At 58.6% G+C, this 24,285-nt stretch overlaps 3 protein-coding genes across 6 annotated transcripts in view; 1 reads left to right on the top strand and 2 right to left on the bottom strand.

Annotated features, from left to right (window-relative positions):
* Window positions 1-8,359, top strand: part of NFIC (nuclear factor I C) — a 40,437-nt gene extending 32,078 nt beyond the window's left edge. For 2 of the 4 annotated variants that reach the window (XM_068156447.1, XM_068156445.1), the window contains exons 7-11: window positions 2,472-2,600; window positions 2,713-2,897; window positions 4,200-4,359; window positions 5,860-5,945; window positions 7,904-8,359. In XM_068156447.1, the coding sequence (XP_068012548.1) occupies window positions 2,472-2,600; window positions 2,713-2,897; window positions 4,200-4,359; window positions 5,860-5,945; window positions 7,904-7,921 (578 nt within the window). In that variant the 3' untranslated portion in view covers window positions 7,922-8,359. The remainder of the gene's footprint in view (window positions 1-2,471; window positions 2,601-2,712; window positions 2,898-4,199; window positions 4,360-5,859; window positions 5,946-7,903) is intronic. The other 2 variants (XM_068156448.1, XM_068156449.1) reach the window with 2 other exon arrangements.
* Window positions 8,360-15,490: 7,131 nt separating this feature from the next.
* On the bottom strand, window positions 15,491-16,967 carry SMIM24 (small integral membrane protein 24). Its single transcript, XM_068156450.1, has 4 exons — window positions 16,748-16,967; window positions 16,182-16,299; window positions 15,992-16,030; window positions 15,491-15,813 (listed from the first exon to the last, which is right to left on the bottom strand). Exons 1-4 carry the CDS (start codon window positions 16,851-16,853, stop codon window positions 15,738-15,740), a joined length of 339 nt encoding a protein of 112 aa, XP_068012551.1. The 5' UTR covers window positions 16,854-16,967; the 3' UTR covers window positions 15,491-15,737.
* Window positions 16,968-20,659: 3,692 nt separating this feature from the next.
* Window positions 20,660-23,899, bottom strand: DOHH (deoxyhypusine hydroxylase). Its single transcript, XM_068156442.1, has 5 exons — window positions 23,838-23,899; window positions 23,151-23,498; window positions 22,740-22,816; window positions 22,280-22,517; window positions 20,660-21,389 (listed from the first exon to the last, which is right to left on the bottom strand). The coding sequence occupies exons 2-5, from the start codon at window positions 23,422-23,424 to the stop codon at window positions 21,040-21,042; spliced, it is 939 nt and encodes a 312-aa protein (XP_068012543.1). The 5' UTR covers window positions 23,425-23,498; window positions 23,838-23,899; the 3' UTR covers window positions 20,660-21,039.
* Between the last annotated feature and the right edge of the window lie 386 nt (window positions 23,900-24,285).

The following is a 24,285-nucleotide window of genomic DNA, read 5'->3' as shown; positions in this document are numbered from 1 at the left end:
CAGGCCCTCACTTCAAAGCAGGGGCTGCTTGTGGGTGCCATGGTGGTGCTGTGGGACCCCTCTGCTTGGGCACAGGGTTTCTGTAGATGCCCCTGTGTTGCTACAGGACCCTCCCCATACAGGCATAGACTGTCTCTAGAGGTGCTCTCTGTATGGCCCACCCCAGCTCAGACTGCTCTCTCCCAGCCCCACAGCAGCCGCTTGCTTTCTTGCTTGGTGTTTTTTTTTCCTTTCCTGTCTAGACAGCTCCAATTAGCTGTTCATTAAGAAGAAGGGGGGCTGGGCTAATTAAAGTGATGCTGCAGGGCTGGTATGCAGAATCCCACACTCCAGGTCGAAGGAGCCGCTGTCTTTCTCCCTCCTTGGCTCCTTCTCCCTCCTGCCTCCCTGCACCCTCAACGGTGGGACAGGATCCATCCCTACACCCCCCAGCCCTTCCAGAGCCTGAGGGCTGCTTGGCTATGGGACTGAAGGCACCAATCCTGTCAGAAGGAGGCTTGAGCAAAGCAAGTCCTGCCCCAGGATGGTGCCCCACATGTTCCAGGGACTGTGCCCCACCTTGCTCCACCTCAGGTCCCATGAGATCGTCACTGTAGGGAGCAGGTGGGAGAGCAGGAGGGCTCCCAGTGGAGATGTAACCTCCTTCCCTGAAGTACTGCAGACATTGGGGTAGGTGTAGTGGGAGTCAGGCAGGGACATCCCTGTCACCTACTAGCGGCCTGATCCTGATCCAGGACGGGGGGGGCAGCAGTGGGTGCTCAGCTGCGGGTGGCAGCAGTTCTGGCAATCCCGTACGGGATGTTCCGGGAAATCCTCCTAACCCCCGGCTGAGAAGGGGCTAAACCCATTACGGACCTAGACCGGGCGGTCAGAGCTAAGGCCACGGGGGGGCAGGGATTAGCGTGCCCAGTGCCCCCTCCCGCTCAGTCCTGCCCCCAGGGGTGTCCCTTGGGAACCCGGGTGTGCAGCACTCTGCTGGGGCTGCAGCCTCCTGGGGGGGTCAGCCCTGGAGCCTGCACTTGGCAGGATGTGATCCCCAGCCCCACGATGTCACGGGAGGTGGGTACCCAGTGGGGGCAGCAGGGTCGTGGAGACACCTATGTGGGCACCCAGTTTTGCAGCTGGAGTGGGCAGATGCACAGGCTCAGAGCTGTGTGCAGGGGCATGCACATGCTGCAGCCCGTGGCTGTGCATGCACACAGCTGTGCAGATTCAGGCAGGCAGGAGTGTGTTCACTGAATCAAATCACACCATATTCTGAAGTTCCATGTCTCTACATTCTTTTGAACACCTCCCAGGATGGGGACTCCACCACCTCCTTGGGCAGCATCTTCCAATCCCTGGTCACTTTTGCAGGAAAGAAATTTTTCCTAATGCCCAACCTAACCCTCCCCTGGCACAATTTCAGGCCATTTCCTCTCACCCTATTGCTAGTTAATTGGGAGAAGGGACCAGCCCCCACCTAACTCGGGCCTCCTTTCAAGCAGTTGCAGTGTCTAGGCTGAGGTCTCCCCTCACAGAATCACAGAATATTAGGGGTTGGCAGGGACCATGAAAGGTCGTCCTATCCAACCCCCCTGCTAGAGCAGGATCACCCAGGGCAGGTCACATGGGAACCCATCCAGGTGGGTTTTGAGTATCTCCAGAGAAGGAGACTCCACCTCTCTGGGCAGCCTGCTCCAGGGCTCTGTCACCCTCACAGTGACAAAGTTTTTCTGTTCCCGTGGCAGCTCCTCTGCTCCAGCTTGCCCCCAGTGCCCCTTGTCCTGCCCTTGGACATCCCTGAGCAGAGCCTGGCTCCATCCTTCCCACACTGCCCTGCACACCTTTATCAATAGCAGTGGGGCAGCTCTCAGGCTCCTCTGTTCCAAGCTACAGAGCCCCAGCCCCAGTTTCCTCAGCCTGGCCTCACAGGGAAAGGCTTCTTGGAGTGAGGGCCCCAAAATGGAGCCCAGTACTCAAGGTGTGACCTCACCAGTGCCCAATCACTTCCCTGCTCCTGCTGGCCACACCATTCCTGATCCAGGCCAGGTTGCTGGTGGCCTTCTTGGCCACCTGGGCACACACTGGCTCATGTTCAGCTGCTGTTAACCTGCAGGACAGTTTCCAGCCACTCTGCTCCATGCCTGGAGTTTTTGTGAGCCCCGTGCAGGACCCAGCACTTGGCCTTGGCCCATGCATCCAGCCTGGCCAAATCCCTCTGCAGAGCCTTCCTACCTCTGAGCAGATCAACACTATCACCCAATTTAGTGTCATCTGCAGACACTGAGGGTGCATTCAGTCACTTCATCCAGATCTTTAGTACTGATATGAAGCAAGACTGGCCCCGGTGCTGAGCCCTGGGCTGTGCAGGTGCACAGCTGCAGGACGCTCCTAGGGATGCCCACATGTGTGCCCTCTCCTGTACACGCACAGGCTCTGGGGTTCTGCAGGAGCTGCTGGGCTCTAACACTGCACTCCCCTTTCTCCAGGCATCTCCCCCACCGTGAAGAAGACTGAGATGGACAAGTCCCCTTTCAACAGCCCATCCCCACAGGACTCCTCTCCCCGGCTGAGCAGTTTCACACAGCACCACCGTCCTGTCATCGCAGTGCACAGCGGTGAGTGTCCCGGCAGGGAAACCGAGGCAGAGTGAGCAGGTGAGCAGGTGGGGGACTGTGCCGGTGGCCAGCTCACAGTGACACAGGGGACCCCTTCTGTTCTTGCCCGCAGGTATCACTCGAAGCCCTCACCCGTCGTCTGCTCTGCATTTCCCCACCACCTCCATCCTCCCCCAGACAGCCTCCACCTACTTCCCCCACACGGCCATTCGGTACCCGCCTCATCTCAACCCGCAGGACCCGCTGAAAGATCTCGTCTCGCTGGCCTGCGACCCGTCCAACCAGCAGCCCGGACCGGTAAGGACCCACCCCATCACAGACCTCGCTGCGGGGCGCCAGGGGCTGCTGTTGGCTGGGCTGCCAGAGGGACGTCCCCTGTATCGTCTGCTGCGACCGCCGTTCATCGCCACCACCGTCACACGTCGGGGGTCAGGGTGCTCTGGTGGCACCCTGGTGCCAGCAGCCAGACTGGTAGAGTGTTCCTGTCACTTCATCTGGGGCTGAGTGGCTCCAGCTGGTGCCTTACTTTGTTTCGGGTGCGCCGCTGTGCCTGGTTGGTGTTGGCATCTCGTTTCTCCAGCGATGGAGGTGTTGTCCCCTGGCTCAGCACAGGGCACTGTCTCTTAGGGAAGACAGGGTGGCAGGATGCCAGGGCTGCGGCTGTCTGGTGGGAGTAGGGCATGCAGCGGGGGATGTGTGACCGTTGCCAAAGAGCCACCATCCACCAGCATGCCCAGGAGAGCGATGTGCCCTGCGTGCCCTGTCTGCCCATGCAGCTGGCAGGTGACCCATCACCCCTGCCACTGCTTCGTGTCCCTCAGCATCCCCATGGGAGTGGCAGGGCCACACCATGCTGCCATGTGATCTTCCTTGCCCCATCACTCAGCAGTCCACCCAGCACCTCACACACCCAGCACCCCATGCACCCAGCACCTCACACACCCAGCACCCCATGCACCCAGCACCTCACACAACCAGCACCCCATGCACTCAGCACCCCACACACTCAGCACCCCACACACCATTCACACTGCACACCCAGTGCATACAGCACCCTGTACAACCATCATCCCACACATCCAGCACCCCATGCAACCTGCACCTCACAACCTGCACACCTGGTGACTCAGTGAGGCTGGATGCCAGGGTGAGGATGCTTTTCATCCATGCAACAACTAAGTGCCAGGCTGGCAGACACTGGATTTGGAGCAGCCTCCCGCTGGGTCAGGCACAGGGAGCTGGTGGTACAGGAGTCTTTGAAGGCCAGCACTGCACTACCACTGCAAGGTGCCCCTTCCCAGCAGAGGACAGCTTCAAAGGCCTCCTGCTCCCATGGAGAGGAGGCACAGCGCCTGTACTCTGGCATGCGCCGCTATGGCCCCTGACTCCCCACACCCCCCAGCCCCGCCGTGATTTCCCTGTTGCCGGCGCCGACCATTCAGGGCTACTCTGAGACCCAACAAACTCATGTCATCGGTGAGGGATGCTCCATGCCCATGCCAGGTGGCACTGGGAGCTCACCAGGCCGGCCTTGCCGGTGCTGCACGTGCTTCCTAATGGCTTGTGCTGTTTGTTTTTCTGTCTGTGTTGTGTCCCCAGTTAAATGGAAGTGGTCAAGTGAAAGTGCCCAGCCACTACCTGCCCACGCAGATGCTGGCGCCGCCACCTCCCCCCGGCATGCCCCGCTTGGCCGTCTCTCCTGACACCAAATCCACCACGACAACTACCGAGGGAGGGACGACCTCACCGACATCACCCAGTAAGCACCCCGCGGCACCCACCCTCTCCCCGGCCCGGCTGGCCCCCTCCTCCTGCAGCCCCCCTAGAGTCCCTCCTCAGAGCTGCTGGGGGTGTTGGTGGAGGTGGCCTCCCCACAGCCGGGGAGAGGATGGCAGCTGGCACGCAATGAGTTTGCTGGGTCTCAGGAAGGTCGGAGCTGGCAGGGTTTGGGCAGACAGCTGTTGTGTCCTTCAAAGCTGAAGGGTCCTGGGCTGGTCCCAGGGACCAACCGACCCCCGCATCCTGTTGAGACAGCCAGGGGAGCAGGAGTGGAGCCGTGGCAGGGCTCTCCCATGCCAGTGTCCTGCCCAAACCCTGCCAGCACAGGCAGGTCTTTCAGGGAGGTTGTTGCCTCTCTGTGCCTCCGTTTCCCACCACCCAGCAGTGGTGGTGCTGCCGGTGGTGCGGGGAGCAGCCAGTGTAGGCATGGTGCTGGAGCCAGGGGCAGTGTGCTTGGCTGTGCCGCATAGGGCTGCTCTCTTCTCGCCTCGGGGATCCTTGGCGCTGGGCACCCCAGTCTGGTCAAGAGCTGGGAAGTGACACAGGTGCAAGGACTGCAAGCTTTGTCCTCCAGAGCCCTTGGCAGGGGGCGCCTGGGGAACTTTCATTAGCATCAGCTGTTGATGAGCTTGTCCCCCTCTGCTCAACCTCAGGGGGTTTTAGGGCCTTGGCCAGGAGGATTTTGGAGTGCTGAGACAGAGTCTGCAGAGGGGAGACACTGGCATTACGTCCAGGCTGGCATTGAGGCTCGTGGCACTGTGGTGGGATGCTGTGCCATTACAGCACTCTGTGAGGCGGTTGTCCCTGTCCTTGTCCCCCTGTACTCACTGGATGTCTCTTGGTATGCCGAAAGGCTGCCATGTCCCCACAGGGGACAGGCCATTGCTGGGTGCTGCTAGTGGTTTATGTGGTGTAAAGAAGTCAAAGCCTGGCTGATCTGGAGGGGAGAGCACAGAGTGGCATCACCTGGCTGGTGATGGGGCTGCAGCCGCCAGGAAGATCTGAGCAGTGCCAGTCCCCCATCCCTGGACTCAGGGAAGGACACATGCAGGGGACACTGGCTGTCCCCAAGAGGTGCCGAGGCCAGGTGGTTACGAATCCCAGTGCTGGACTCTCAGCTGGAAAATGGATGTTGCAGCAGGGCGCTGTGGCTGAGTGGAGGTGGTGGCTCCCATCACATCTAACCCATGGCAGCTTGGGAAGTGTCAGCTCCAGCAAGGAAGTGCAGCATCCATCTGTGCCTGCACCCCGTGGCACATTGTTCTCCTCAGCCTACCCTAGCAGTGCACAGGCACAGGTGGCACGGCGATGTCCCCAACCTCCACTCACTTGTTCAGCCAGGGCTGCTGCCCAGCTGCCAGCTCTGGGTGCCTGGGACGCTCATCCCAGCAGCGCCAGGGAGCAGGCTGGGCTTGGCCTGAGGGGGGGCAGTGGCAGTGCCTCCGGCAGCCCTGTTAATGAGCTCTCATTTGTTCCCCAGCCTACTCTGCACCAGGCACGCCCCCTGCGAACCGTTCCTTCGTGGGATTAGGACCAAGGGATCCTGGGAGTATCTATCAGGCACAGGTGAGAGTGGGGATGATGCTGGGGGGACCCTACTGCCCTCATCCAGGGCACCACCACCGTGGCGTCGCCGTGGGTATCATCACTGTAGGCATGGCTGTTGTAGGCATCACCGTCATGGGTATCACCACCATGGCATTGCTGACATGGGCATCCTTGCCATGACATTGCTGCCTTGATATTTCCATCATGGGCATGGCCACTGTGGCCATTGATGTGATGGGCTTCACCACTGTGGCATCGTTGGCATTGGCACTGCCACTGTGGCCATGGCCGTTGCAAGCATTGCCATTATGGGCACCACTGCTGTGACATTGCTGATGTAAGCATCCCCACCGTGGCATTACTGCCATGACATTTCTGCAGTGGCATCACTGCCATGGGTCCTGTTACTGTGGGCATTGCCACTATGGGCATGACCACTGTGGCATTGCCACCCTGGTATTGCCACTGCAGGCATTGCTGCTGTGGCCATCATTATCTTGACATTGCTGCTGTGGGCATGACACCTTGGTATCACCACTCTGGTCGTTGTCACTGTGGGCATTGCTGTTATGGCATCCCCACCATGAGTGTTGCCAGCTGACACTCTGTGCTGGGACCTCGGGCACTGCCGGTGGCTTGGGGCCACTATTGGTCCCCCAGGACAGAGGGGAGTCACTGCTGTGCCTGTGGTTGGCACCTTCCCCTCCTCTCACCAGGCTTCAGCTGTTCCACTCATGGCACTGTGGCACAGCCAGACTGCCCAGGTGCCCACAACATCCCATAACAAGGGCACTGGGGCCGTGTGCCCCATCACCAGGTGGGCACAATCACAATGTTCTCATCCAGTTGTGCCTGCCAGGAGGTGGCTTGCGCCTTTCCAGGGCCTTCTTACTAGTCCAGGGGAATTTTGAACCAGTCATTCATGAGCCGGTGCCAGTGCTGTTGGCAGTGCCATGAGGCTAGGGCACGAGCTCCAGCACCTTGCCTCACTTGTGCTATGAGTTGGCTGCTCCCAGTGGTCCCAACAGGAGCATCTTTGGGAGGCAGATGACACCAGTGCTGGGGCAATGAGATGGGTATGTGGAAGCATCGTGCCAGGGGTACCTTGGGTTGCTGTGCCCACTGGGTGTGACACTGAGCGGTGCCGTGAGGGCAGGGACTGTGTACTGGGACACTAAAGAGTGCTATGCCGTAGCAGGGGGCAAACATCAGACACCTGGCTCTGAGTACAGCCCCCTGCCTTGCCTTAGTTTCCACAGTGGTGGACAGAGTGCAGTGGGGTGTGCACCTGGAGGCCTTTGGGTCCCTAAAGAGGCAGGGTGGGGCAGCACTGGGACAACCCCTGGGACAATCTGGGGGATCAGAATGCCAGGGTCTCTGCATCCCCCAACACCCCAGGGGTCATGGGCACTCGCAGCCTCAAGCTCCCTGTGAGTCTGCCTGGTCACACTCCAGGAGCCTCCCCAGGGATGTTGTGCATGGGGACACTGAGGGATAGGGTAAAGGAAGCGGTGCCTGTGTCCACAGGAGGGCAGCTAAGACCTGCTGCTCTCAGGTCATGTGTGGCAGGGCAAGGAAGGGTTAAGGGAAGCAGCAGCACTGAGCTGTCTCGTTGCCAACGGAAACCAGACATGAGGTAATGGGGGATGAACTTGAACTTGGGGCTTCAGAGGGGAGACAATGGGAGGGAGACAAGGGGCCATCCCATGGGGTCCCCAGCTCTGCCACCCACCACCCATCCCCAAGTGGAACCATTCCCTGAGGAGCAGCATAGTCACCATGGAAGTACAGAGGAAACAAGCCACAAAGTGGGCCATGGGTGGCTTTGGTGCAGGGCACTGACAAACTCAGTGCCGGAGTTGGAGACACCGGCCCCATGCAGGGCGACAAGGCGAGCCAAGCAGGGTGGCAGCGTGGGGGAGAGCTGACTCGGGGGGCACAGAGCACTAATGCCACTCTCTTTTCTCTCCCGGCAGTCCTGGTACCTGGGATAACCACCGCCGTGCCGCCCCTTCGCTTCCCTTCTCCTCTGCTTTAGGCACCCCCAGAGGAACATCCCTGTCCTCGAGCACCAGGCCCAGCCTTGCGGTGACAACGGAGAGTGAAGACTCATGACGACGACGACGACAACAAGCAAAACCCACAGCCGAAGGAATGAGCGAGGGAAAGGAAGATGGAAAAGGGTCAAACTGTTTTGAAAAGGAAAAAAAAAACAACCAACCAACCAAACAACAAAAAAAAAACCAACAAAAAAAAAAGAAGAAAAAAAAGGCAAACAAAACAACTATCCCAGGAGGACCGTTCCCCCTACCCTGGAGATGCAGCAGAAAACAAAGAAGCAGGAAAACAAAACAAACAAAAAAAAAACAAAAACAAACCCACACCAAAAAAAAAAAAAAAAGGAAAAAAAGAAAAAAAAAAAAAAAAGAAAATCTTTGCCCTGTCAACAGGCACCACGCCGAGACCTGACACAACTCGTGCCAGCGATGCTCCCAGGAGTGGCAGCGGGGCCGAGACGTCAGAGCCCTGCCGGCCGCTTGCCAGAGGGTCAGATATGCAAACAGGTCTCGACTCTCATTCTTTCCTCTATGTGAGTAGAACAAACCCTTCCTGTCACCTCTCCTTGGCCCCATGCAGACTCTCGGGGGGGGGGGGCCGGGGGCTGGGGTGGGTGCAGTGGGATTGGGGGGATGGGGGGGGAGTGGGGGGGGCCATACCTCCGCCGTGGATTCCCGCCTGACGCGGCCGTGCGTGCGCTGCTGGGGCAGCGGCAGGCTCCTTGCTGTGGAGGCACCCTGGGGATGGGCAGCGCCGTGCTGCGGTGGCACAGTGAGGTGGTGATGAGGTGATGCAGCGACGTGGTGACATAGTGGCACGGTGCTTGGCTTGGTTTGGCACAAGCAGATGCAAGACGAGGAGGGGGCTTGTGGCCACAAAGGGTCTGTCGGCACAGCTGGAGATAGTGGCGGCAGTAAGCAGGGACCAGTTCCCGTGGGGACGCAGCATGGGGGTGCTCCCACCATGGCCCCAGCAGGACCCAGGCTGCCACTGTTGGGCAGGGGCACCAGCTGCCATCTCTCTGCAATGCCTTCCTCATCCCCCCTCCCGTGTGCATCACCCAGCCCCTGCGTGTCCTCGCGTCCCCCTGCATGGCCGTGGGGCCTGCGTCTGTGTGTCTGAGCTATGCATTCCTGTGGACAGGTCGCGGGTGGCTGGGGAGCAGTGCGCTCGTGTTGCACATTTTGTAGGAAATGCACTTTCAAGAGGGAATTGTCATTAAAAAAAAAAAAAAAGAAGAAAAAAAAAATCACAAATACAGAGGAGAAGGAGGAGGAGGAGGAGGAGGAGGGGAGGAGGAGGAGCCCCTGGCACTAGCTTGCTGGGACGGCTGGTTCGGTGGGGTTTGGGTGTTTGCTTTTTTTAACACAAAAGGATGGTAAAAAGGAGCCCGAGCGAGGGCGGAGCCAGACCCACGGAGCCCCCGATCTGTGTCAAGTGCCTGAACTGTGGCGGGGAAGGGCCTCAGGACCCCTGGAGGAGCCCCTGGCTGGAGGAAGCACCCAGTGTCCCACATGATGGCAGTGTGGCCAGGAAGGGGAAGCAGAGACATGGCAGTGCCTTAGATCAGAGGGATCCATGCAGCAGCCAAGGCAACGAGGAGGAGGAGGATGAAGGCACCCCAGCATCTCCAGTGAGATTGTGGCAGCCACAAAGGAGGTCCTAGGTGTGTCCCCAAAGGTACCACAGGGAGCCCATGCTGCAGGGGAACATCTCATGGGTGATGACAGACAGCAGCCGCCGTGGGATGTCCTGAAGCAGCGGATGTCACCAAGGCCACCGCTGCCACCCACCTGGTCCCCAGAACTGTCCCATGGACCACCAACGTGACAGCCCCATCCCAGCAGGTCCCCACTATACCCCCCGCCCCCCCCCCCCCCCCAACTTTCCATCCCTTTGGGATGGCACAGCAAGGCCGGATCCTGCCCGCCCGCGGCATGGCACTGGGAGAAAGGGCTGACACAGAACATCCTGGGAGACAAAAACCAGAAAAACCCCAACAAAACAACAAAGAGTCCAAAAGGATGAGAAAAGGAGAAAAATCCACCACCACCACAACACAAAACAAAACAACACAAAACAAAACAAAACAAAAACCCACCACCAAAAGCGCTTGCCAGAGAGGGGAAAACCTGGGGTGTTTTTTAAAAGATCTGAGAAAAGAAACAAAAAAAAACAAAAGGAAAAAAAAAATTTAAAAAAAGGAAAAAAAGAAAAGAACTTTAAAAAAAAAAAGACGGAAAAAAAGAAGAAAAACAAAAAAAGAAGAAAAAAAAAATTATAAAGACAAACTGCATGGTGCTTCAACAGGATCTGGTGACCTGGCTCACCCCAGCCGCAGATGGCTGATGCTGTGCATGGCAGACTGTATTAACCGGCTCTACCTTCCCCCCCCCCCCCTCCCTCCCCTCCCCCTCCCTCCAACCCCCTTTCAGCAAAAGAGAAAAGAAAAACCAACAAAACAAAAAAAAGAAAAAAAGGAGAAGAAAAAACAAACAAACAAACCAACCACAACAGCAAAACAACGACAAAAAAAAATCTGTATTAAACAAACAAAAAAAGGTTAAAAACAAAAAAGACACGTAAAAAAAAAAGATACAAAAAAAGAGACAAAAAAATACACAAAAAAAAGACACAAAAAAAGACAAAAAAAAGACAAAAAAAAAGACAAAAAAAGAAAGAAAAAAAAAGACAAAAACAGGAAAAAAAAAGAAAAAAAGGAGAAAAAAAAAAAATCCATGTTTTCCTAATTTGCACGAAATTTTATACCACATGATGTGCCTTGCCTTCGAAGACTAAAGTATTACTGGACCCGATATCAGTGCGAGGGAGTCGCTGCATGCCCGGGGCTCCCGGAGGCCCGGGGGAGCGGGGGCGGCTGCCCCCCCCTCGCCTCCTGCATGGCTTCTTCTTGGCCGGCAAAGTCCCTTTGCTCTCTTGTTGTTATTTTCGTTTCTCTCTATATATATATTATTATTTTTTTGGGTTTTGTTTTTTGTTTTTGTTTTCCCCAACCAATTTTTCCCCTCGGAAAAAGTCTTCCAGTTGGTAATATCGATGCATCCTCTGCGCCAACACACCGGAATATGCAATAGCCGCTCGGCTGCGCCGGCGAGGGGGGGGTCCGGCTGGGGGGGTCCGGCCACCCCTTTGCTTTACCTCTTCTTTTGTTTTGGTTTTTCTTCTTTTCTTTTCTTTTCTCTCTTACTTTTTATTTTTCCTTCCCTTTTGGGAGTTTTGTGTTAGTTTGTTGTTTGGGTTTTTTTATGTTTATAGCAACCAAAGGCAGTGAGGCGGGAGGCAGTAGGGACCCCCCTGGGTCAGAGCCCCCTCCCCCCCCCCCCTTTTAATGCTGGGAGAACCTGGCCGTCCAGGCGTGGCAGGGTGGAGGAGGACACGGTCCGTGTCCCCGTGGGGAGGACCAGGGATGGAGACTTCTATGGCTGTGACCTTACAGGGGTCACAGCATCCCGCACACCCTTGGGGACGCTCCCCTCCCCCCCCCCCCCCCTCTTTTTAATGGGGTTTTTGTGGGGCGCAGGGCTGGGAGGGCTGAGCGCAGCTGCTCCCGTGACAGTAATGGACCCGTCTGAATGTAGCTGTGCCCATCCCCCTACGCTGGTGTCAGGGCGGGTCGCAGCCCCCCTCCCTCTCCATCCCCATCGGGTTCATCTCCGGGGGTCCGGCTGGCACAGCAGGGAACAGGGAAAGTCCCGACAGGAGGATTTCCCCTCTCGCCGACGCTTTGCTTATTCCTTGCTGTGCCAACCCCCAAAGCAGGTCACAACACCCCCCCCAAAAAAAATCCAGAATTTGCCTTAAAAACCAAGCATCCCGCCGGCCGGAGAGAGAGGTGAACCCCCCCCTCCCCAGCCCGCCCTAGGGCTGAGAACTGACACGGGTCATGACACCGATGGGCGGGTGGCACTGTGTGTCGCTGCTGCTTTGTAACGAAGAAACGCCACCAACGTTTGAATATTTTTTGTTGGTGTCCAGAAGTGCTAGCGGGGGGGTTACGGGGTGGAGGGGGTCGTGTCCCGCTGTAAGTCTCGCCCACCGCTGTGATTTGCTGGGGCTACCAGAGGGCAGGGAACATCTTGGGAGACTCTTAATGCACAGTGCAGTGTTGATTTCTGCAAGGACAATGCAACGGAGGGAGAGGGAAGGGAGAGTCCAGTGTGGGGGAAAGGAAATTTTTTTTAATAGAATTAAAAAAAAAAAAAAAAGGTAAAAAAAAAGAAAAGTTTTTAAGGATAGAAAAGAATCAAAGAATCAGCTCCAAGCGGGAAAAGACAAAGGAAAAAAAACTAACATTGCAGAAGGTATTTCTGAGCAGAGTGACAGCCAGCGGAGGGGAAGCAGGGGGGGCACCCAAGGCAGCCCCCCGTAGCCAGCCCCCCGGCGAGCGTGGGGCCCAGAGAGTGGCGAGGGGCGCTGGCGCCCCTCGGGCCTGGGCCTCCCACCCTCGAGGAGTCCTCGCTCCACCAGTTGCACCGAGCAGGGTCCCCCCTCCCGCCCCCTCTTTTGCCGCCTTCACCCCCGGAATCCGCAGCGCGTCTGGCAGGGCTGCTGCCGCAGCCTCCCCAAAACCCGCCCTCGGCAAGAAAAGCACCTTAAAATGTTAAAAACAAGGCAAAAAAAATCATCAACTCGACATCCCCCAGCCCAGAGTTCGGCAGCGGGGGGGAGGGGAGGGGGGGGGGTCGAGCTGGCGGCTTCCCGTTCGGGGGGGGGGCCACACCCGGCGTCTTTGCACTGCTCGCCCCGACACACACCACCCCGGGGCCGCATCCCCCCGGCTCTGCCCAAAGGGAATATGCAAACTCTCCCCGGATTTCCCCCCTGGGGGGCACCGGCTGTGCGGGGACTTCGGGGGACGACCACTAAATTTTTAGTTGATATTTTTTTGTTTGTTTTTAAATCGTTCTCCCTTCTTCTTTCAATTCTCTCGCGGCCTCTGGGCTCAGTGGTCACAGTCGGGGTGGGCGAAAGGCGGAGGGAGACCTCACCAGTGGGATGCTCTGGAATGGGGGGGGGGGGGGGGAGGGAGAGAAAAGCCTTGGCCGGATAGGGATGGGGGGGCGAAAGGGAGGTCCTCTCGACAATCACCACGCCCGGGGCTCCCGCGGGGGTTTCATGCACTACAGTCTCTCCTAGAGGGTTTTTTAAGTTGGGATCGTCGGCTTAAAAAGTAATTAAAAGTAGTCCTTGTGACGTATAAAGAAAAAAAAATAACCTGTACATATATATATATATATATATCTCCACATATATATATATGGGGCTGCAGGGGCGGAGGTGGGCACGGCTCCCTGATGGCCAACACATAATTAAGGTACTTTAAAGTGCAAAGGAATATATATATATATATATATATGCACATATATATATATATATATATACACACACACCTATATATATATATATGTCTTGTTTGGTGGTGTTTCTTGTTTCTTTCTTCTTTTTATTGGTTTGGTTTGGTTTGGTTTGGTTTTTGTTTTGTTTTGTTTTGTTTTGTACAATGACTTTGGAATCGCTGCTTTTCTGTCCCCCGGCCTCCCGCCGCTGGCTGGGGCGGGCAGCACCCGCGGGTGCTCCCCCTGCAGCAGTGCCCGCGGGTGCTCCCCCTGCAGCAGTGCCCGTGGGTGCTCCCCCTGCAGCAGTGCCCGTGGGTGGCCCCCCCTGCAGCAGTGTCCGTGGGTGCTCCCCCTGCAGCAGTGCCCGTGGGTGCTCCCCCTGCAGCAGTGCCCGTGGGTGCCCCCCCCTGCAGCAGCGCCCGTGGGTGCCCCGCGCGATGCCCACGGGCAGGAGGGAGCGGAAGAGGGGGACAGGGAGCTACCCAGCCCCGGGGCAAAGAGCGGCAAAAGGGGAGAAACTGCCCCAAAAAATGCGCTGAGGCGGCAGCCGGCAGGACCACGACTCACCCATACCAAAAAATCCCGCCGCAGTGCCTCCGCGCCACCGGCTGCCCTCGGCCGCCTTTTCGAGGGGTCCCCGCCGGCGGGGGGGTGCCCCCTCCCGCAGTTATATTTTACTATTAGCCGGACTTCGCTTCTCGCTTGCCGCAGCCGTTACACACCCGCCGAGCGCACCAGGGCCGCGGGCCGGGGCCGGGACCCTCCCCAACCCTCCCTCTTCAGCTGTGCCCCAACCTCCCCAGTCCCTGCATGCCCCCCCGCCCCCCGCTCCCCTCCCTGGTGCTTCACGATATTGATTATACCCATTGTACGCAGCCATTACCGATAGCCGCCGCTCCTGCCTACATACCAGTTACTGACCCTGACTATGGATTTGGGGGGTTGAGTTTGTTTTGGTTTGTGTTTTGGTTTTTATTATTTTCTCTTTTTTTTGTTATTTTTTTTTTTGTGGGCCTGTTTTTTGGGGGTTTTTTTGTTTTTTTTTTTCGGTGGGGGTGTTGTGGGTTGGGTTGTTTTGGGTTTTTTTAGGGGTTTTTTTTGTGTTTTGGTTTTTTTTTTTGTGGTTTATTTTGTTCCTTTTGTTTCCTTTTAGGGTTTTGTTTTGGTTGGGTCGTTTTGGTTTTTTTGTTTTCTTTTATTTTTTTCCCCCTCCCTCCCCTATGCAAAAAAAAAAAAAAAAAAAGAGAGAGAAAAAAAGAGACAAAAAAAATTAATAAAACCACACAAAAAAAAAAAAAAAAGACACACACAAAAAAAAATAATAAAAAGAAAAGAAAAAGAAAAGACAAAAAAAAATGTATAAAAATTAAACAAGCTATGCTTCAACTCCATCCTGCCTCTGCCCTTTTCCTTCCCTTCGTGGCCCTCAGGAGGGAATTGGTTGTGCCAGCTAGGGAGGGGGCACTGGGGTGTACCCGAGCAGAGCTGTGCTGGGCAGTGGTTGCCCATCACCCTGGATGCTCTTCGCCCAGGTGAGGAGGGTGGCAGAGCCAGGAGCAGCAGCCCCCCGAGGTACACCACAGCCCCGCTAGATGGCCGGGAGGTGGTGCCGCGGCAGGTGAGGAGGGGGGACACGCAGGAAGGGGGACACGCAGGAAGGGGGACACAGGTGGGTGCAGACGTGGGATTATTTAGGACACAGTGCAGCTGCCACCTCCTACAGATCAAGACTTTGGCCAGGTCTTGACCGCTCACGGGACATGGTTGGCCAAAGCTGTGCATTACCAACGCAGTCCCCATGTCCCCATCCCGAGGCACTGCTCACGACAGTCGTGGGTGCCGAGGCCAAATTCCACCCCCCTACCCGGCTCTCCATGATACCCACCCCCCGCCCCCCAAAAGCCCCCGAGGTGCGGGGCAGGACGGCCGGGTCCGGGCCATATCGAGGGACAGAGGATACCGGCTCTTGTCCACTGCCGCCCGGCAGCTTGTCCCCTGCCCGACCGGCCCCAGGGGTGCTCCCGCACCCAGCGCTCTCGGCGAGCAGCGAGGCAGCAACGTCGGAGCCACCCTGGCAGCGCGGAGCCACGTAGAGGCCGCCACGCAGCCCCACCCCCGGCACGGTGACACCAAACGCTGCAGGCCGGGTCAGGATGGGGACTTTTACTGGGGTACAACCGGGGACAGCCGCTGCCCCACCCCGGGTGGGGCCGCCTGCAGGCTCCGAGCCGGGGGATGCGGGGCGGGGGCCGCGACCGTTCTCCTCCGCCACCCCTCCCGCTCCGCGGCCGCCCTGAAGCCGCCCCGCAAAACCCGGCGTGGATCTGCGCCTCGCCGACGGGGCCGCAGGCGTGGTGCCCATGGCCAGGCCTCGGGGGAACCAGGCGCGATCGCGTCAGAAGGCTGTGATCTTGCTCTGCTCCTCGCCGCTCTCCTCGGCCGCCGGGTTGGCATAGACGGCCTGCTTCAGCCTGCCGGGAGGGTGGTGTCAATGAATAGGGTATCCCAGCCTGGTCCCCTGGCACACCACCACCGCCTTCAGCCATGCCAAGGGCACAGTGGACCACGCATGGCACCGCCATCACATGGCCATCCCCATCGGGGAGCCAAGGTCCAGTGCCACCCCCGAAACACCCGGAGCTGTGGTACCTGTCACTGCCTTGCTTCTCCTGGAGGCCACTCCGCTTCCTGTGGGGGCAGAGAAAGGCTGAGCTGTGCCCCTGAACAGCCATGGCCCCACTCCACACCACCCTCTGCCAGCCCTGGCCACAGCAAAGACCCTGCAATTCCTTGGCCAGCACCCCCGTGCCAAGGCAGGTACTCTGCCACAGCAGCCCACCTGTGCATCCTGATCTTCCAGAGCCGGTTGGCAAGTAGCAGCACGAAGACGATGAAGAGGAAGACAACAACAGCCGTGAGGCCAACCAGCCAGGGCTGCAGCTCCTTGGGGCTGGTGCCTGCACATCAAGGCACAGGGACAGAGATGGGGATGGAAACAAGGAGGGGGATGAGGGCAGCTTCAAGGGAACCCCATCTTGCAGGGGACAGAACCCCCATCCCATGGTGCAGGGTCCTGACTGTGCTGAGCCTGGCACTGGGGATGCTGGGGATGCCAGGGAATGTTGGCAAGTGCTCATTGCCACTTCCCCAAGTATCCCATTGGTGCTGAGGAAGCCACCCTCAACACAGACAACCTGTCCCTGGGGGTGTTTGGCATGGGGGGGAGCACTAGGGACAGCAGGCAAGTGCACCCAAATCTTCTTGCTCTGCCCCCAGACTGATTACATGCTGGGACAGGCTGGCCCTACTGGGAAGGGCTCCCAGGAGCTGATCTGATGCCCAAGGGCAGGCACAGCCACCCCTCCCCTCAGGGTAGTCCGGGGCACAAGGATTTGGGGGACTTACCAGCCTGTCCCTGGGCAGTCGTGGCGAGGATGAGCAGGACCAGGAGTGAGAGTGGCTGCATTGCCCTTGGCGTTTTCAGACAGAGGCTGGCAGAGGGCTGAGGCATGTCTGGATCCTGCACTCTGAGGTGGGCTCTCCTCTCCCACACACCACTGCTGGGTCCAAGAACAGGTGCTGTGCTCTAGACTCGAGGCCAGCAGTTGGCTTTTATTGGGTTCAAGAGGACAAGTGCGACTAAGAGTCAAGGCAACCAGGCTCCAGTAATTCTTGGTAAGTGGCACCTCTCCAGCTCTGCCAGCAGAACCCTGTGACACCCATTGGCCAGCACCTCGTGGGCTACAGCAGCAGCCCTGTGCTCAGCGGCCCACCCCTACAGCACTTGAGTAGATGAGGAGTGAGGAATGGAGGGACAGACGGATGGGTGGGTGGGCAGATGTGTGGAGGAGTGCCCACTCTGCGTACTGTTCCACCCCAGTCTCTTCCCTCTGCTTGTGGGGCACTGCACTCCCATCCCCACTGGCAATGCTGGGGCATACCAAGGCCAGTGTCTCAGCCCCACAGCTGGAGCCCCTGCCCTGCCACATCATGGCCTCCCCATGGGCACATGTGGCCTAGTTTCCACGTCCATGCGTGTGCACATCCGTGTCTGTGCCCGCACCCAGGCTGTGTCCCTGTGCTAACAGTTTGCACCCTTGAGCACCCACCTTTACATACCCACATATTTGTCCATATGTGGACAGCTGCACATGCCTGGGGGCTGGCACAGCTCCAGGGAGGTGAAGGTTGGGGTGTCCCACCCCTGCCATCTACCCCTGCCCACACGTGGCTAAGGGGCACATGAAGGAGGATGGGGTAGGCTGTTTTATTTGAGGCAGCTGTATCAGCCTCACGATAAGCATGTGAGGCTGTGCCAGGGATGGTGAAGCCACGTGCCAGCACCAGGCAGTATCACCCCTGAACCACAGTCTTAAGTCCATGCTGTGACCCAATGGCTGGGTACAGCTCCTGGGTCCTGGTGGCAGCAATGTGGTCACCTGGCCCTAGAGCCTCCCCTCATGGGAGTCTGTGAAGGAGATGGAGCTGTGCAAGGTGGTGCTGAGCTGTGCCAGCAGCCTGGCAGGGCACCAGTTCCTTCACCTTCTGCCTTCCTCTCTGTTGGTACCCCATCCTCTTCCAGCCACTCCACCTCCAGCATGGTCCCCTCAACCATCACCATCTTCTCCTCCATCTTGGGCCTGACTGCCCAGTCTGAGGGGCCAGAGGCAGAACAGTCAGTGGCACATCCATGCCATGGCATGGGTTTGAGGGACTCCCCTAGCCCCCCCCCAGCCCCAAATCTCTATTCTGCTCTGGGCAGCACTCATCAGCAAAGCCATGCGCCAGGTCCTTGATGAGGTGCCCCACAATGGCATATGCCACCACCAGCACCAGGGTGGCTGCCATCCCCAGGTAAAGGACATAGCAGGGTAGGTGGATGCTGTCCAGGGTCAGGGGCTTGTAGTCCACATACAGCACCCCACTCTGAAGGCAGGAGACTGCAGCAAGTGCCACAACCTACATGCCCCCCGGTGCTGGAGAGTAGGGTGCCCTCTACAGAGGCCATTGCCAGCTCCCCACACACCCCAGCCTGAGCCACCAAAGCCTCTGCTGCACAGGAAGCTGCAGAGAAGTGGCATCAGGGTCTGTGAGGCTCCTGGGTGCTGGCAGCTCATGGGGACAGCGAGATTCTCATGAGCAGTGTAAGTGCCACTTGCCCTGCCCTTGCACACACACTGCCTTCCAAAGGACAGAGTGTCTGTGGGAAGCAGTTTAGCCTTTGCTAATCCAGGAACAGCCCCAGTGGGCTTGGCCTGGGGATTCACCAACAGGTTCCAGCATGGCAGACTCCCCAGAATCTGCCCTTCCGCAGCACTGCAGGTACCTCCAAACCCCCAGGAGCAAGGAATGATCCACAGCTGAGGAACCTCCAAAGGCAGGGATCCATCCCTCAAGGCTCAAGGCTTCCCCCCTCCTCCTCCCAGTTTGGTTAAATCCCTCAGCCAGCCCTCAATCCCTCAAGCAGATGGTGTGAAATCCCAGCAGCTGCACCCTTCCCCAGAGGATACAGCACCCTCTGAGCTGGGAACCGATGAGCAGAAGGGATGGCGGCTGCTGCAGCCTCACACTGAGGGGTGTCCCACAAGGCTCCCTTAGCTGTAGCATCCAGCCATCATGAAGCAGCCCACAGCAAGGGGCTGCCACCTTCCCAGAGCAGCCTCAGAGGGGTGATGGGTCCAGGTACCCCATGAAAGCAGCTCACTCTCCTCCAGGAGGGTGCTTGGCTTGGCCCAGACCAGCAGCAGCCTTGGCCAGGGAGGACTGTTTGGTGCCAAGTCAGGTCTTAATGGCCAGGCCCTCCTCCACCCCCGGCACACATCCTGGCTCTAGTGCACCCAGGTCGCCCCTGGCAAGATCCTGGCCACAAAAATGCTCATTTTGTTCCAGTTTTGGCTTAAAAGGCCTTTGGGGTAGCAGAGGTAAAGGCCGGTACAGAGAGATTTGAAACAACTCTGCGTGGTCTGAGTGAGTCACCTGTGGAAATGCCAGAGAACAGCAGAGAGCAAGGGCTGGAACAGCTGGGGTGATAAGCAGGTACAAATGGACGGGCAAACACCTGGGAACGGCGCTGGCAGCGCGCCCTGAACCGTGCACCAGGGAAGTCCTGGTGTGGAGTTGTGAGCTGCCTTCCATGACAATGCCAGGGGGAAACGACACGACCCACTGCCCTGCCCCTCCACCCACAGGGCACAGAGATGGGTACAGAGGCACTCCAAAGCTTGGCAGTGCCCGATGGATCCTACTCATCACCTGGGGTCCGTGGAGAATGAGGGAAGGGGGGCAAGAAGCCTGGTAACAGCTGCTGACTCCAAAATGGTGTGAAAACATCCTGTCTTTGTCTCCAGCGCTGAGCTCAGTGGCCCTCACTGTCCACATCGCACAGAAGCCCACCCACAGCCATCAGGCATGCATGTCTGATTGCCAGTGAACTGCACAGGTGACCAAAATTGGTCACGTCTCCAGTTTAAACCCCTCCCATGGGGTCCTGAACTGGGCCAGACGAGCCAGCTGCCACAGTGGCCTTAGGGACTAAGAGGATTGAGCCTGGGAACAACTCCTAAGGAGACTATGGTTAGGAGAAAAGCCTCTTCGTCAGGATGCCTGCAGCACAGCAGGACCTCACTGGCCCCTCTGTGGGGCAGCACTGTGAAAGCTCCTGATGCACCCCACAGACAGAGGTAGGGGGGGGTTTACCCCAAACCATTAAAGACCCCACCCTGTGTTCTCTCCTCCCATTACAGTTGGACTTGATCTTAAAGGTCTTTTACAACCTAAATTATTGTGTTCTATGATTCCATTATGGCAGCCCCAGGGCTCCCCACCAGGGCCAAACCACGCAGCACTGGGTGCACTCCACATCTAGGCAAGAGCTCAATCTCAGCTCAACTCACATGAGAGCTCCCTCCAAACATATTACTGCCAGATAGCTCCTCTGTGCCAACACTGGGCTGCCCAGGGGCTTTGGGTGCTGGGTGATGGCAGCAGACAGCAGCCTTAGCCTTCCCAGTTTTGGTTAGATGTGGGGGAAAGTCTGGGCAGGCTCTGCCTCACCCTCTAAGCCCTAATAGCAGCGCCGTTCCCTGAAGGAATCAAAAATGCAGCCAAATCTTCCAAATTTTGTCATGAAACAGCCCCCATCCCAGGGCAAAGCTGCCACAAGCACAGCCCTGGCCTGCCCCAACAGGAGAGACCAAATCCACAGCAGCTCCTCCACTGCAGAGGCAAGAAGGGATCTGTCTCAGTCCAGCACCAAGGGCGATTTTGAGGCATTGCACTGGTACAACCCTACAAGAGCAAGCACCCAAAGCCTGTCCTGGCCCCCCAGCAATGCTCGAGCAAGGAGAGCAGAGCTGTTTCACAACAAGCTGCCACAGCAGCACAAGCCCAGAGCAGGCCCAAGACCTACACAGCTGCAACAGGCTCCAACGTGCAGAGCAGAGCCCACCCGGTTCAAGCTGCAGGCCAGGCTGTGGGCAGGCAGTGCTGATGCTGGCAGGGAACAAGGGCAGATCCAGGAAACTGGGGGGTGGGGTGTGGAAGTAGCAGCTCAGTCTATATTTGGAAGAAGGTGGCTTTAATTGTTCCAGAGAGCAAATCCAGGTCCTCCTCCACCTCCACTGCAGTAAAGACATGGATCCACACTGAGAGAGGCCGCCAGGGAAACAGAAGGGGAGCGGGGGTGGGAGGCAGCGTGCTCAACCTGTGCCCCCCCCTTCCCCAGGCAGAGCACAGGCGGCGGCCTGCAGCTTGCAGAGCGCATCGGCGTACTGGAACTGGGCACCGTTCTCATACTCGTACATGTCCAGGGCCACCTCGCAGCTCTCTCGCACCACCCGCTCCTCATCGCTGGCGAAGGCGCGCAGGGTCTCCAGGCAGGCCGGGCGGGCGATGGCGCCCAGCGCTTCGGCGCACTCGTGCCGCACCATGGCGCTCTCGGAGCGGCTGCGCAGCGCCGCCGTCAGCTGCGGGACGCAGGCCTCGTCCTGCATCTGGCCCAGCACGTAGCCGATCTCGTGCCGGAAGAGGGCGCTGCCGCAGCGCAGCCCTGCGGAGAGGAGGCGAGAGGGAGCCGCCGCTGCTGCCGAACCGCGCCCTCGCTGCGGTCCCCCAGCCGCAAGGCGTGCGGAAGCCACGGGGCAGGCTGGGCCGTGGGTTATTGCTGGCAGTCACCACCCCAGAACCACAGCGGCTTTTGGGGAAGGGGACAAAGCACCTACAGGAAGGGCTGTCCCACTCTGACCCTGCACAGCTGGAACAGTCTCTGCACCGCACACCCTCCTGGCAGAGCTCACAGCACCTTCACCTGCTCTAGAGAGCCCATGCTGCTCACAGGCCCTAACCCATCAGTGTGATGTGCCTGGGGCACACTGGTAGCACAGCCACAGCCTCAAGCCCTCTCGTGTTGGGCAAGTGAACAGCAGTAGCAAGTGCTCACTGACCCCTGCATACCCTCAGCTCTCCCCAGGTGGTTGAAGAGCCTTATTCACTTCCCTTGGGCTGTGTACAAACAGTTCCTGGGCTGCAGTCTGCCCCTTCTTCACTCAGGAAAAATTAGATCTCATGTCCAGAGCTGTTCCAAAACTGCAGGATGGGTGACAGGACCTTGAAACCCTGGGGTCAGGTCCCACCAGGAGACACCAGGTTAGACTGCTTGATCCCAAGCTAACAATACAGTCTGTGCCCTCTCCCACCAAGACCCACAAGGAAAGGGGCCCTGGAGGACAGTGAGGGAGCTGTGAACCACCAGAGAGCTCAGAGAGCTTTGCAATGTGGCTCTTGCAAACACGCAGGGGGACAGCAGCTCTGTAAATGAACCCATTAAGAGTCCAGTAAGAGCCCCACAGCCCCGGCACTCCTGGATTTGGGATGGGCTAATGCTGGATTAACCTGTACAGACTTAGAAGAGGCTGCAAGCAGCCCCACACTGCTCCTTACCATCTGCCAGAGCCAGCACAGCAGCCTGGCCCCCCAGGTTTCGCAGGGCAAACATGGCTCGGTAGCGGTCAAAGAGCGGGCACGACTCGTCCAGAAGAGTTTGGCGCAGTTTGGCAACGTCCGTCTCCTCAGAAGGGGGAGCAGGATCCACAGAGTGGTAGGGGCTGGTGCTCAGCTCCTGCTTGTTCTCCTGCAGCCACTCTAGCCTCTTCACTGCCAGATGACATGTTTCTGCCACCTGTGGGGACCAGAACACAGTTCTGGCTGCGGGATGGCACCATATGGCACTGGGAGGGTGCCCAGGGCTTCCCAAGAGAAGCTGGGTGCCAGCACACCGCAGGAAGCAGCTCATGGTGTCCTCATCCACAGTCAGAGACTGCCCAGGAGAAAACTGCCTCCTGGCATCAGCAGCACTGCACTCCAGAGGAAATGACCCAACCCCCCCTGCCAAGAGCCTCACCTCAACCACGGGATCCTCTGAATAGCATTTGAGGATATCCAGCACATCAGGATTCCCAATAGCACCCAGGGCTTCACCTGAAGGAAGGATGTGTCACAGTGTTACTAAGGTGCTTTTGTGAGGAGAACCCTGTTGTGGTCTACAGCAAAGCCTCACTCTCAAGTGGGAAAACAGGCCTGACTCTGATCCTAAATGAGCCAGCCTGGCCAGCAGGAAAGGGAAGGCTCAACCAACCAGTCCAGCCAGGGGATTTGGTGAGGTGGTTACATGCACCAGGTTTTTCCAAGCCATGACACCCATGCTGGATCAGGCCATCACAAGCTGTCTGGTATGGGGTGGAGGAAGCACCCACAAGTTCTTACAGGCTGGACCCTTCCCCTGCACCCAGAGCTGCAGGAGCTGCCATCATACCTGCCTCATGCCTGACCATGGGCTCCTGGCTGGTGTCCTCCAGCACTCGGATGAGCACAGGGATGGCTGCCTCATCCTGCATCTGGCCCAGGCAGTACGCCAGCTCATGCTTGAGCAGTGCCGAGCTGTCCCCGAAAGCTCGACTGATCCACTCCACGGCCGCCCGGCCGCCGAGGTTGCGCAGCGTAAAAAGGGCCCGGAACCGGGCAGGCAGGGGCTGGGCCGCGTCCACCAGCGTCCGGCCAATGGCCTCTACCTCCTCCTCTGTCACCATGGCGCCGGGGCGGGCAGAGGGAGCAGAATCAGGCCGCACGCAGGTGTCCGGCGGGGCTCCCACCAGTCACATTCCTGCGGGGAGGAAGAAGATGAGGGGGTACCATGGACGGAGCCCCCGCTGTCAGGCGAGACCGCAGCCGCCGGCCCGCCCCTCAGCCCGGGACAGGGAGAGCAGAGAGCGGCAGTCCGGGCAAAGGGGGTGCTCCGGAGGAGCAGGCGAGCGCTGGCCCGGTGCCGGTGGACCGAGCAGAATCGGACCCCAGCGCCGACCCTGAGCTCACGGGACCCCCGGGAGGGACACGGACACCGCCCGCCGCAACGGTGGCCGTCTGGCCTCGCTGAGCCGGAGCCACCGGAAGTGGAGAGCACGGCGCGAACCGGACCAGGGCCCGGTGCCGGTCCTACACTCACCACACGCCGCCATGCCGCCGCTCACGTGACCGAGCGGCTTCCGCTGCACTTCCGGAGGAGGGCGGTGCCGCCCCGAGCCCGCCCCACAGGGTGTGTCGCTTCCCTGCCCGCCCCCCCCAGGCGAGCGGCAGCAGAGCGGTGCCGGCGGCGGCGCGCGGGCGGTGGCGGCGCGCGGCGTCAGCGCTGCGCACCTCGGTCCTAGCGCTACCCTTCCCAGCGTTGTCCCTCCGCCTCTGCTCATACCAGCGCTGCACCCCGAGCCTCAGCTCTGTTCCCCCATCCCCGTCCCAGCGCTCCCTCCGTATCCCCGCGGCCGTTCAAGGCAGGGTACAGTGAGGGGTGCGAGCGGTCCCGCTGCGCCTTGGGGAGCCTCCTTTTCCGGAGTTGTGCCCGTAGCCCGGTCCCCTCCGGAGGTTGCCCCGCGCCGCATGATGCATTTGCGGGCACC

Source organism: Melanerpes formicivorus, unplaced genomic scaffold (assembly GCF_026170545.1).
Source record: "Melanerpes formicivorus ecotype bairdi unplaced genomic scaffold, bMelFor1.0.p_v2 SCAF_34, whole genome shotgun sequence".
Taxonomy (NCBI): Eukaryota; Metazoa; Chordata; class Aves; order Piciformes; family Picidae; genus Melanerpes; species Melanerpes formicivorus.
The sequence above is the reverse complement of the archived record's forward strand: the minus strand, read 5'-3'. Positions and strand labels throughout refer to the sequence as shown.

Excerpts from the sequence above, each read along its gene's own strand:
- SMIM24 (XM_068156450.1), bottom strand. The coding sequence starts at position 16,853 with ATGCCTCAGCCCTCTGCCAGCCTCTGTCTGAAAACGCCAAGGGCAATG. Across the intron at positions 16,300-16,747 it reads GACTGCCCAGGGACAGGCTG|GCACCAGCCCCAAGGAGCTG; the intron begins GTAAGTCCCCCA and ends CTTGATGTGCAG. Across the intron at positions 16,031-16,181 it reads TGGAAGATCAGGATGCACAG|GAAGCGGAGTGGCCTCCAGG; the intron begins GTGGGCTGCTGT and ends CTGCCCCCACAG.
- DOHH (XM_068156442.1), bottom strand. The coding sequence starts at position 23,424 with ATGGTGACAGAGGAGGAGGTAGAGGCCATTGGCCGGACGCTGGTGGAC. Across the intron at positions 22,817-23,150 it reads CATGGTCAGGCATGAGGCAG|GTGAAGCCCTGGGTGCTATT; the intron begins GTATGATGGCAG and ends TCCTTCCTTCAG. Across the intron at positions 22,518-22,739 it reads CAGAGGATCCCGTGGTTGAG|GTGGCAGAAACATGTCATCT; the intron begins GTGAGGCTCTTG and ends TGGTCCCCACAG.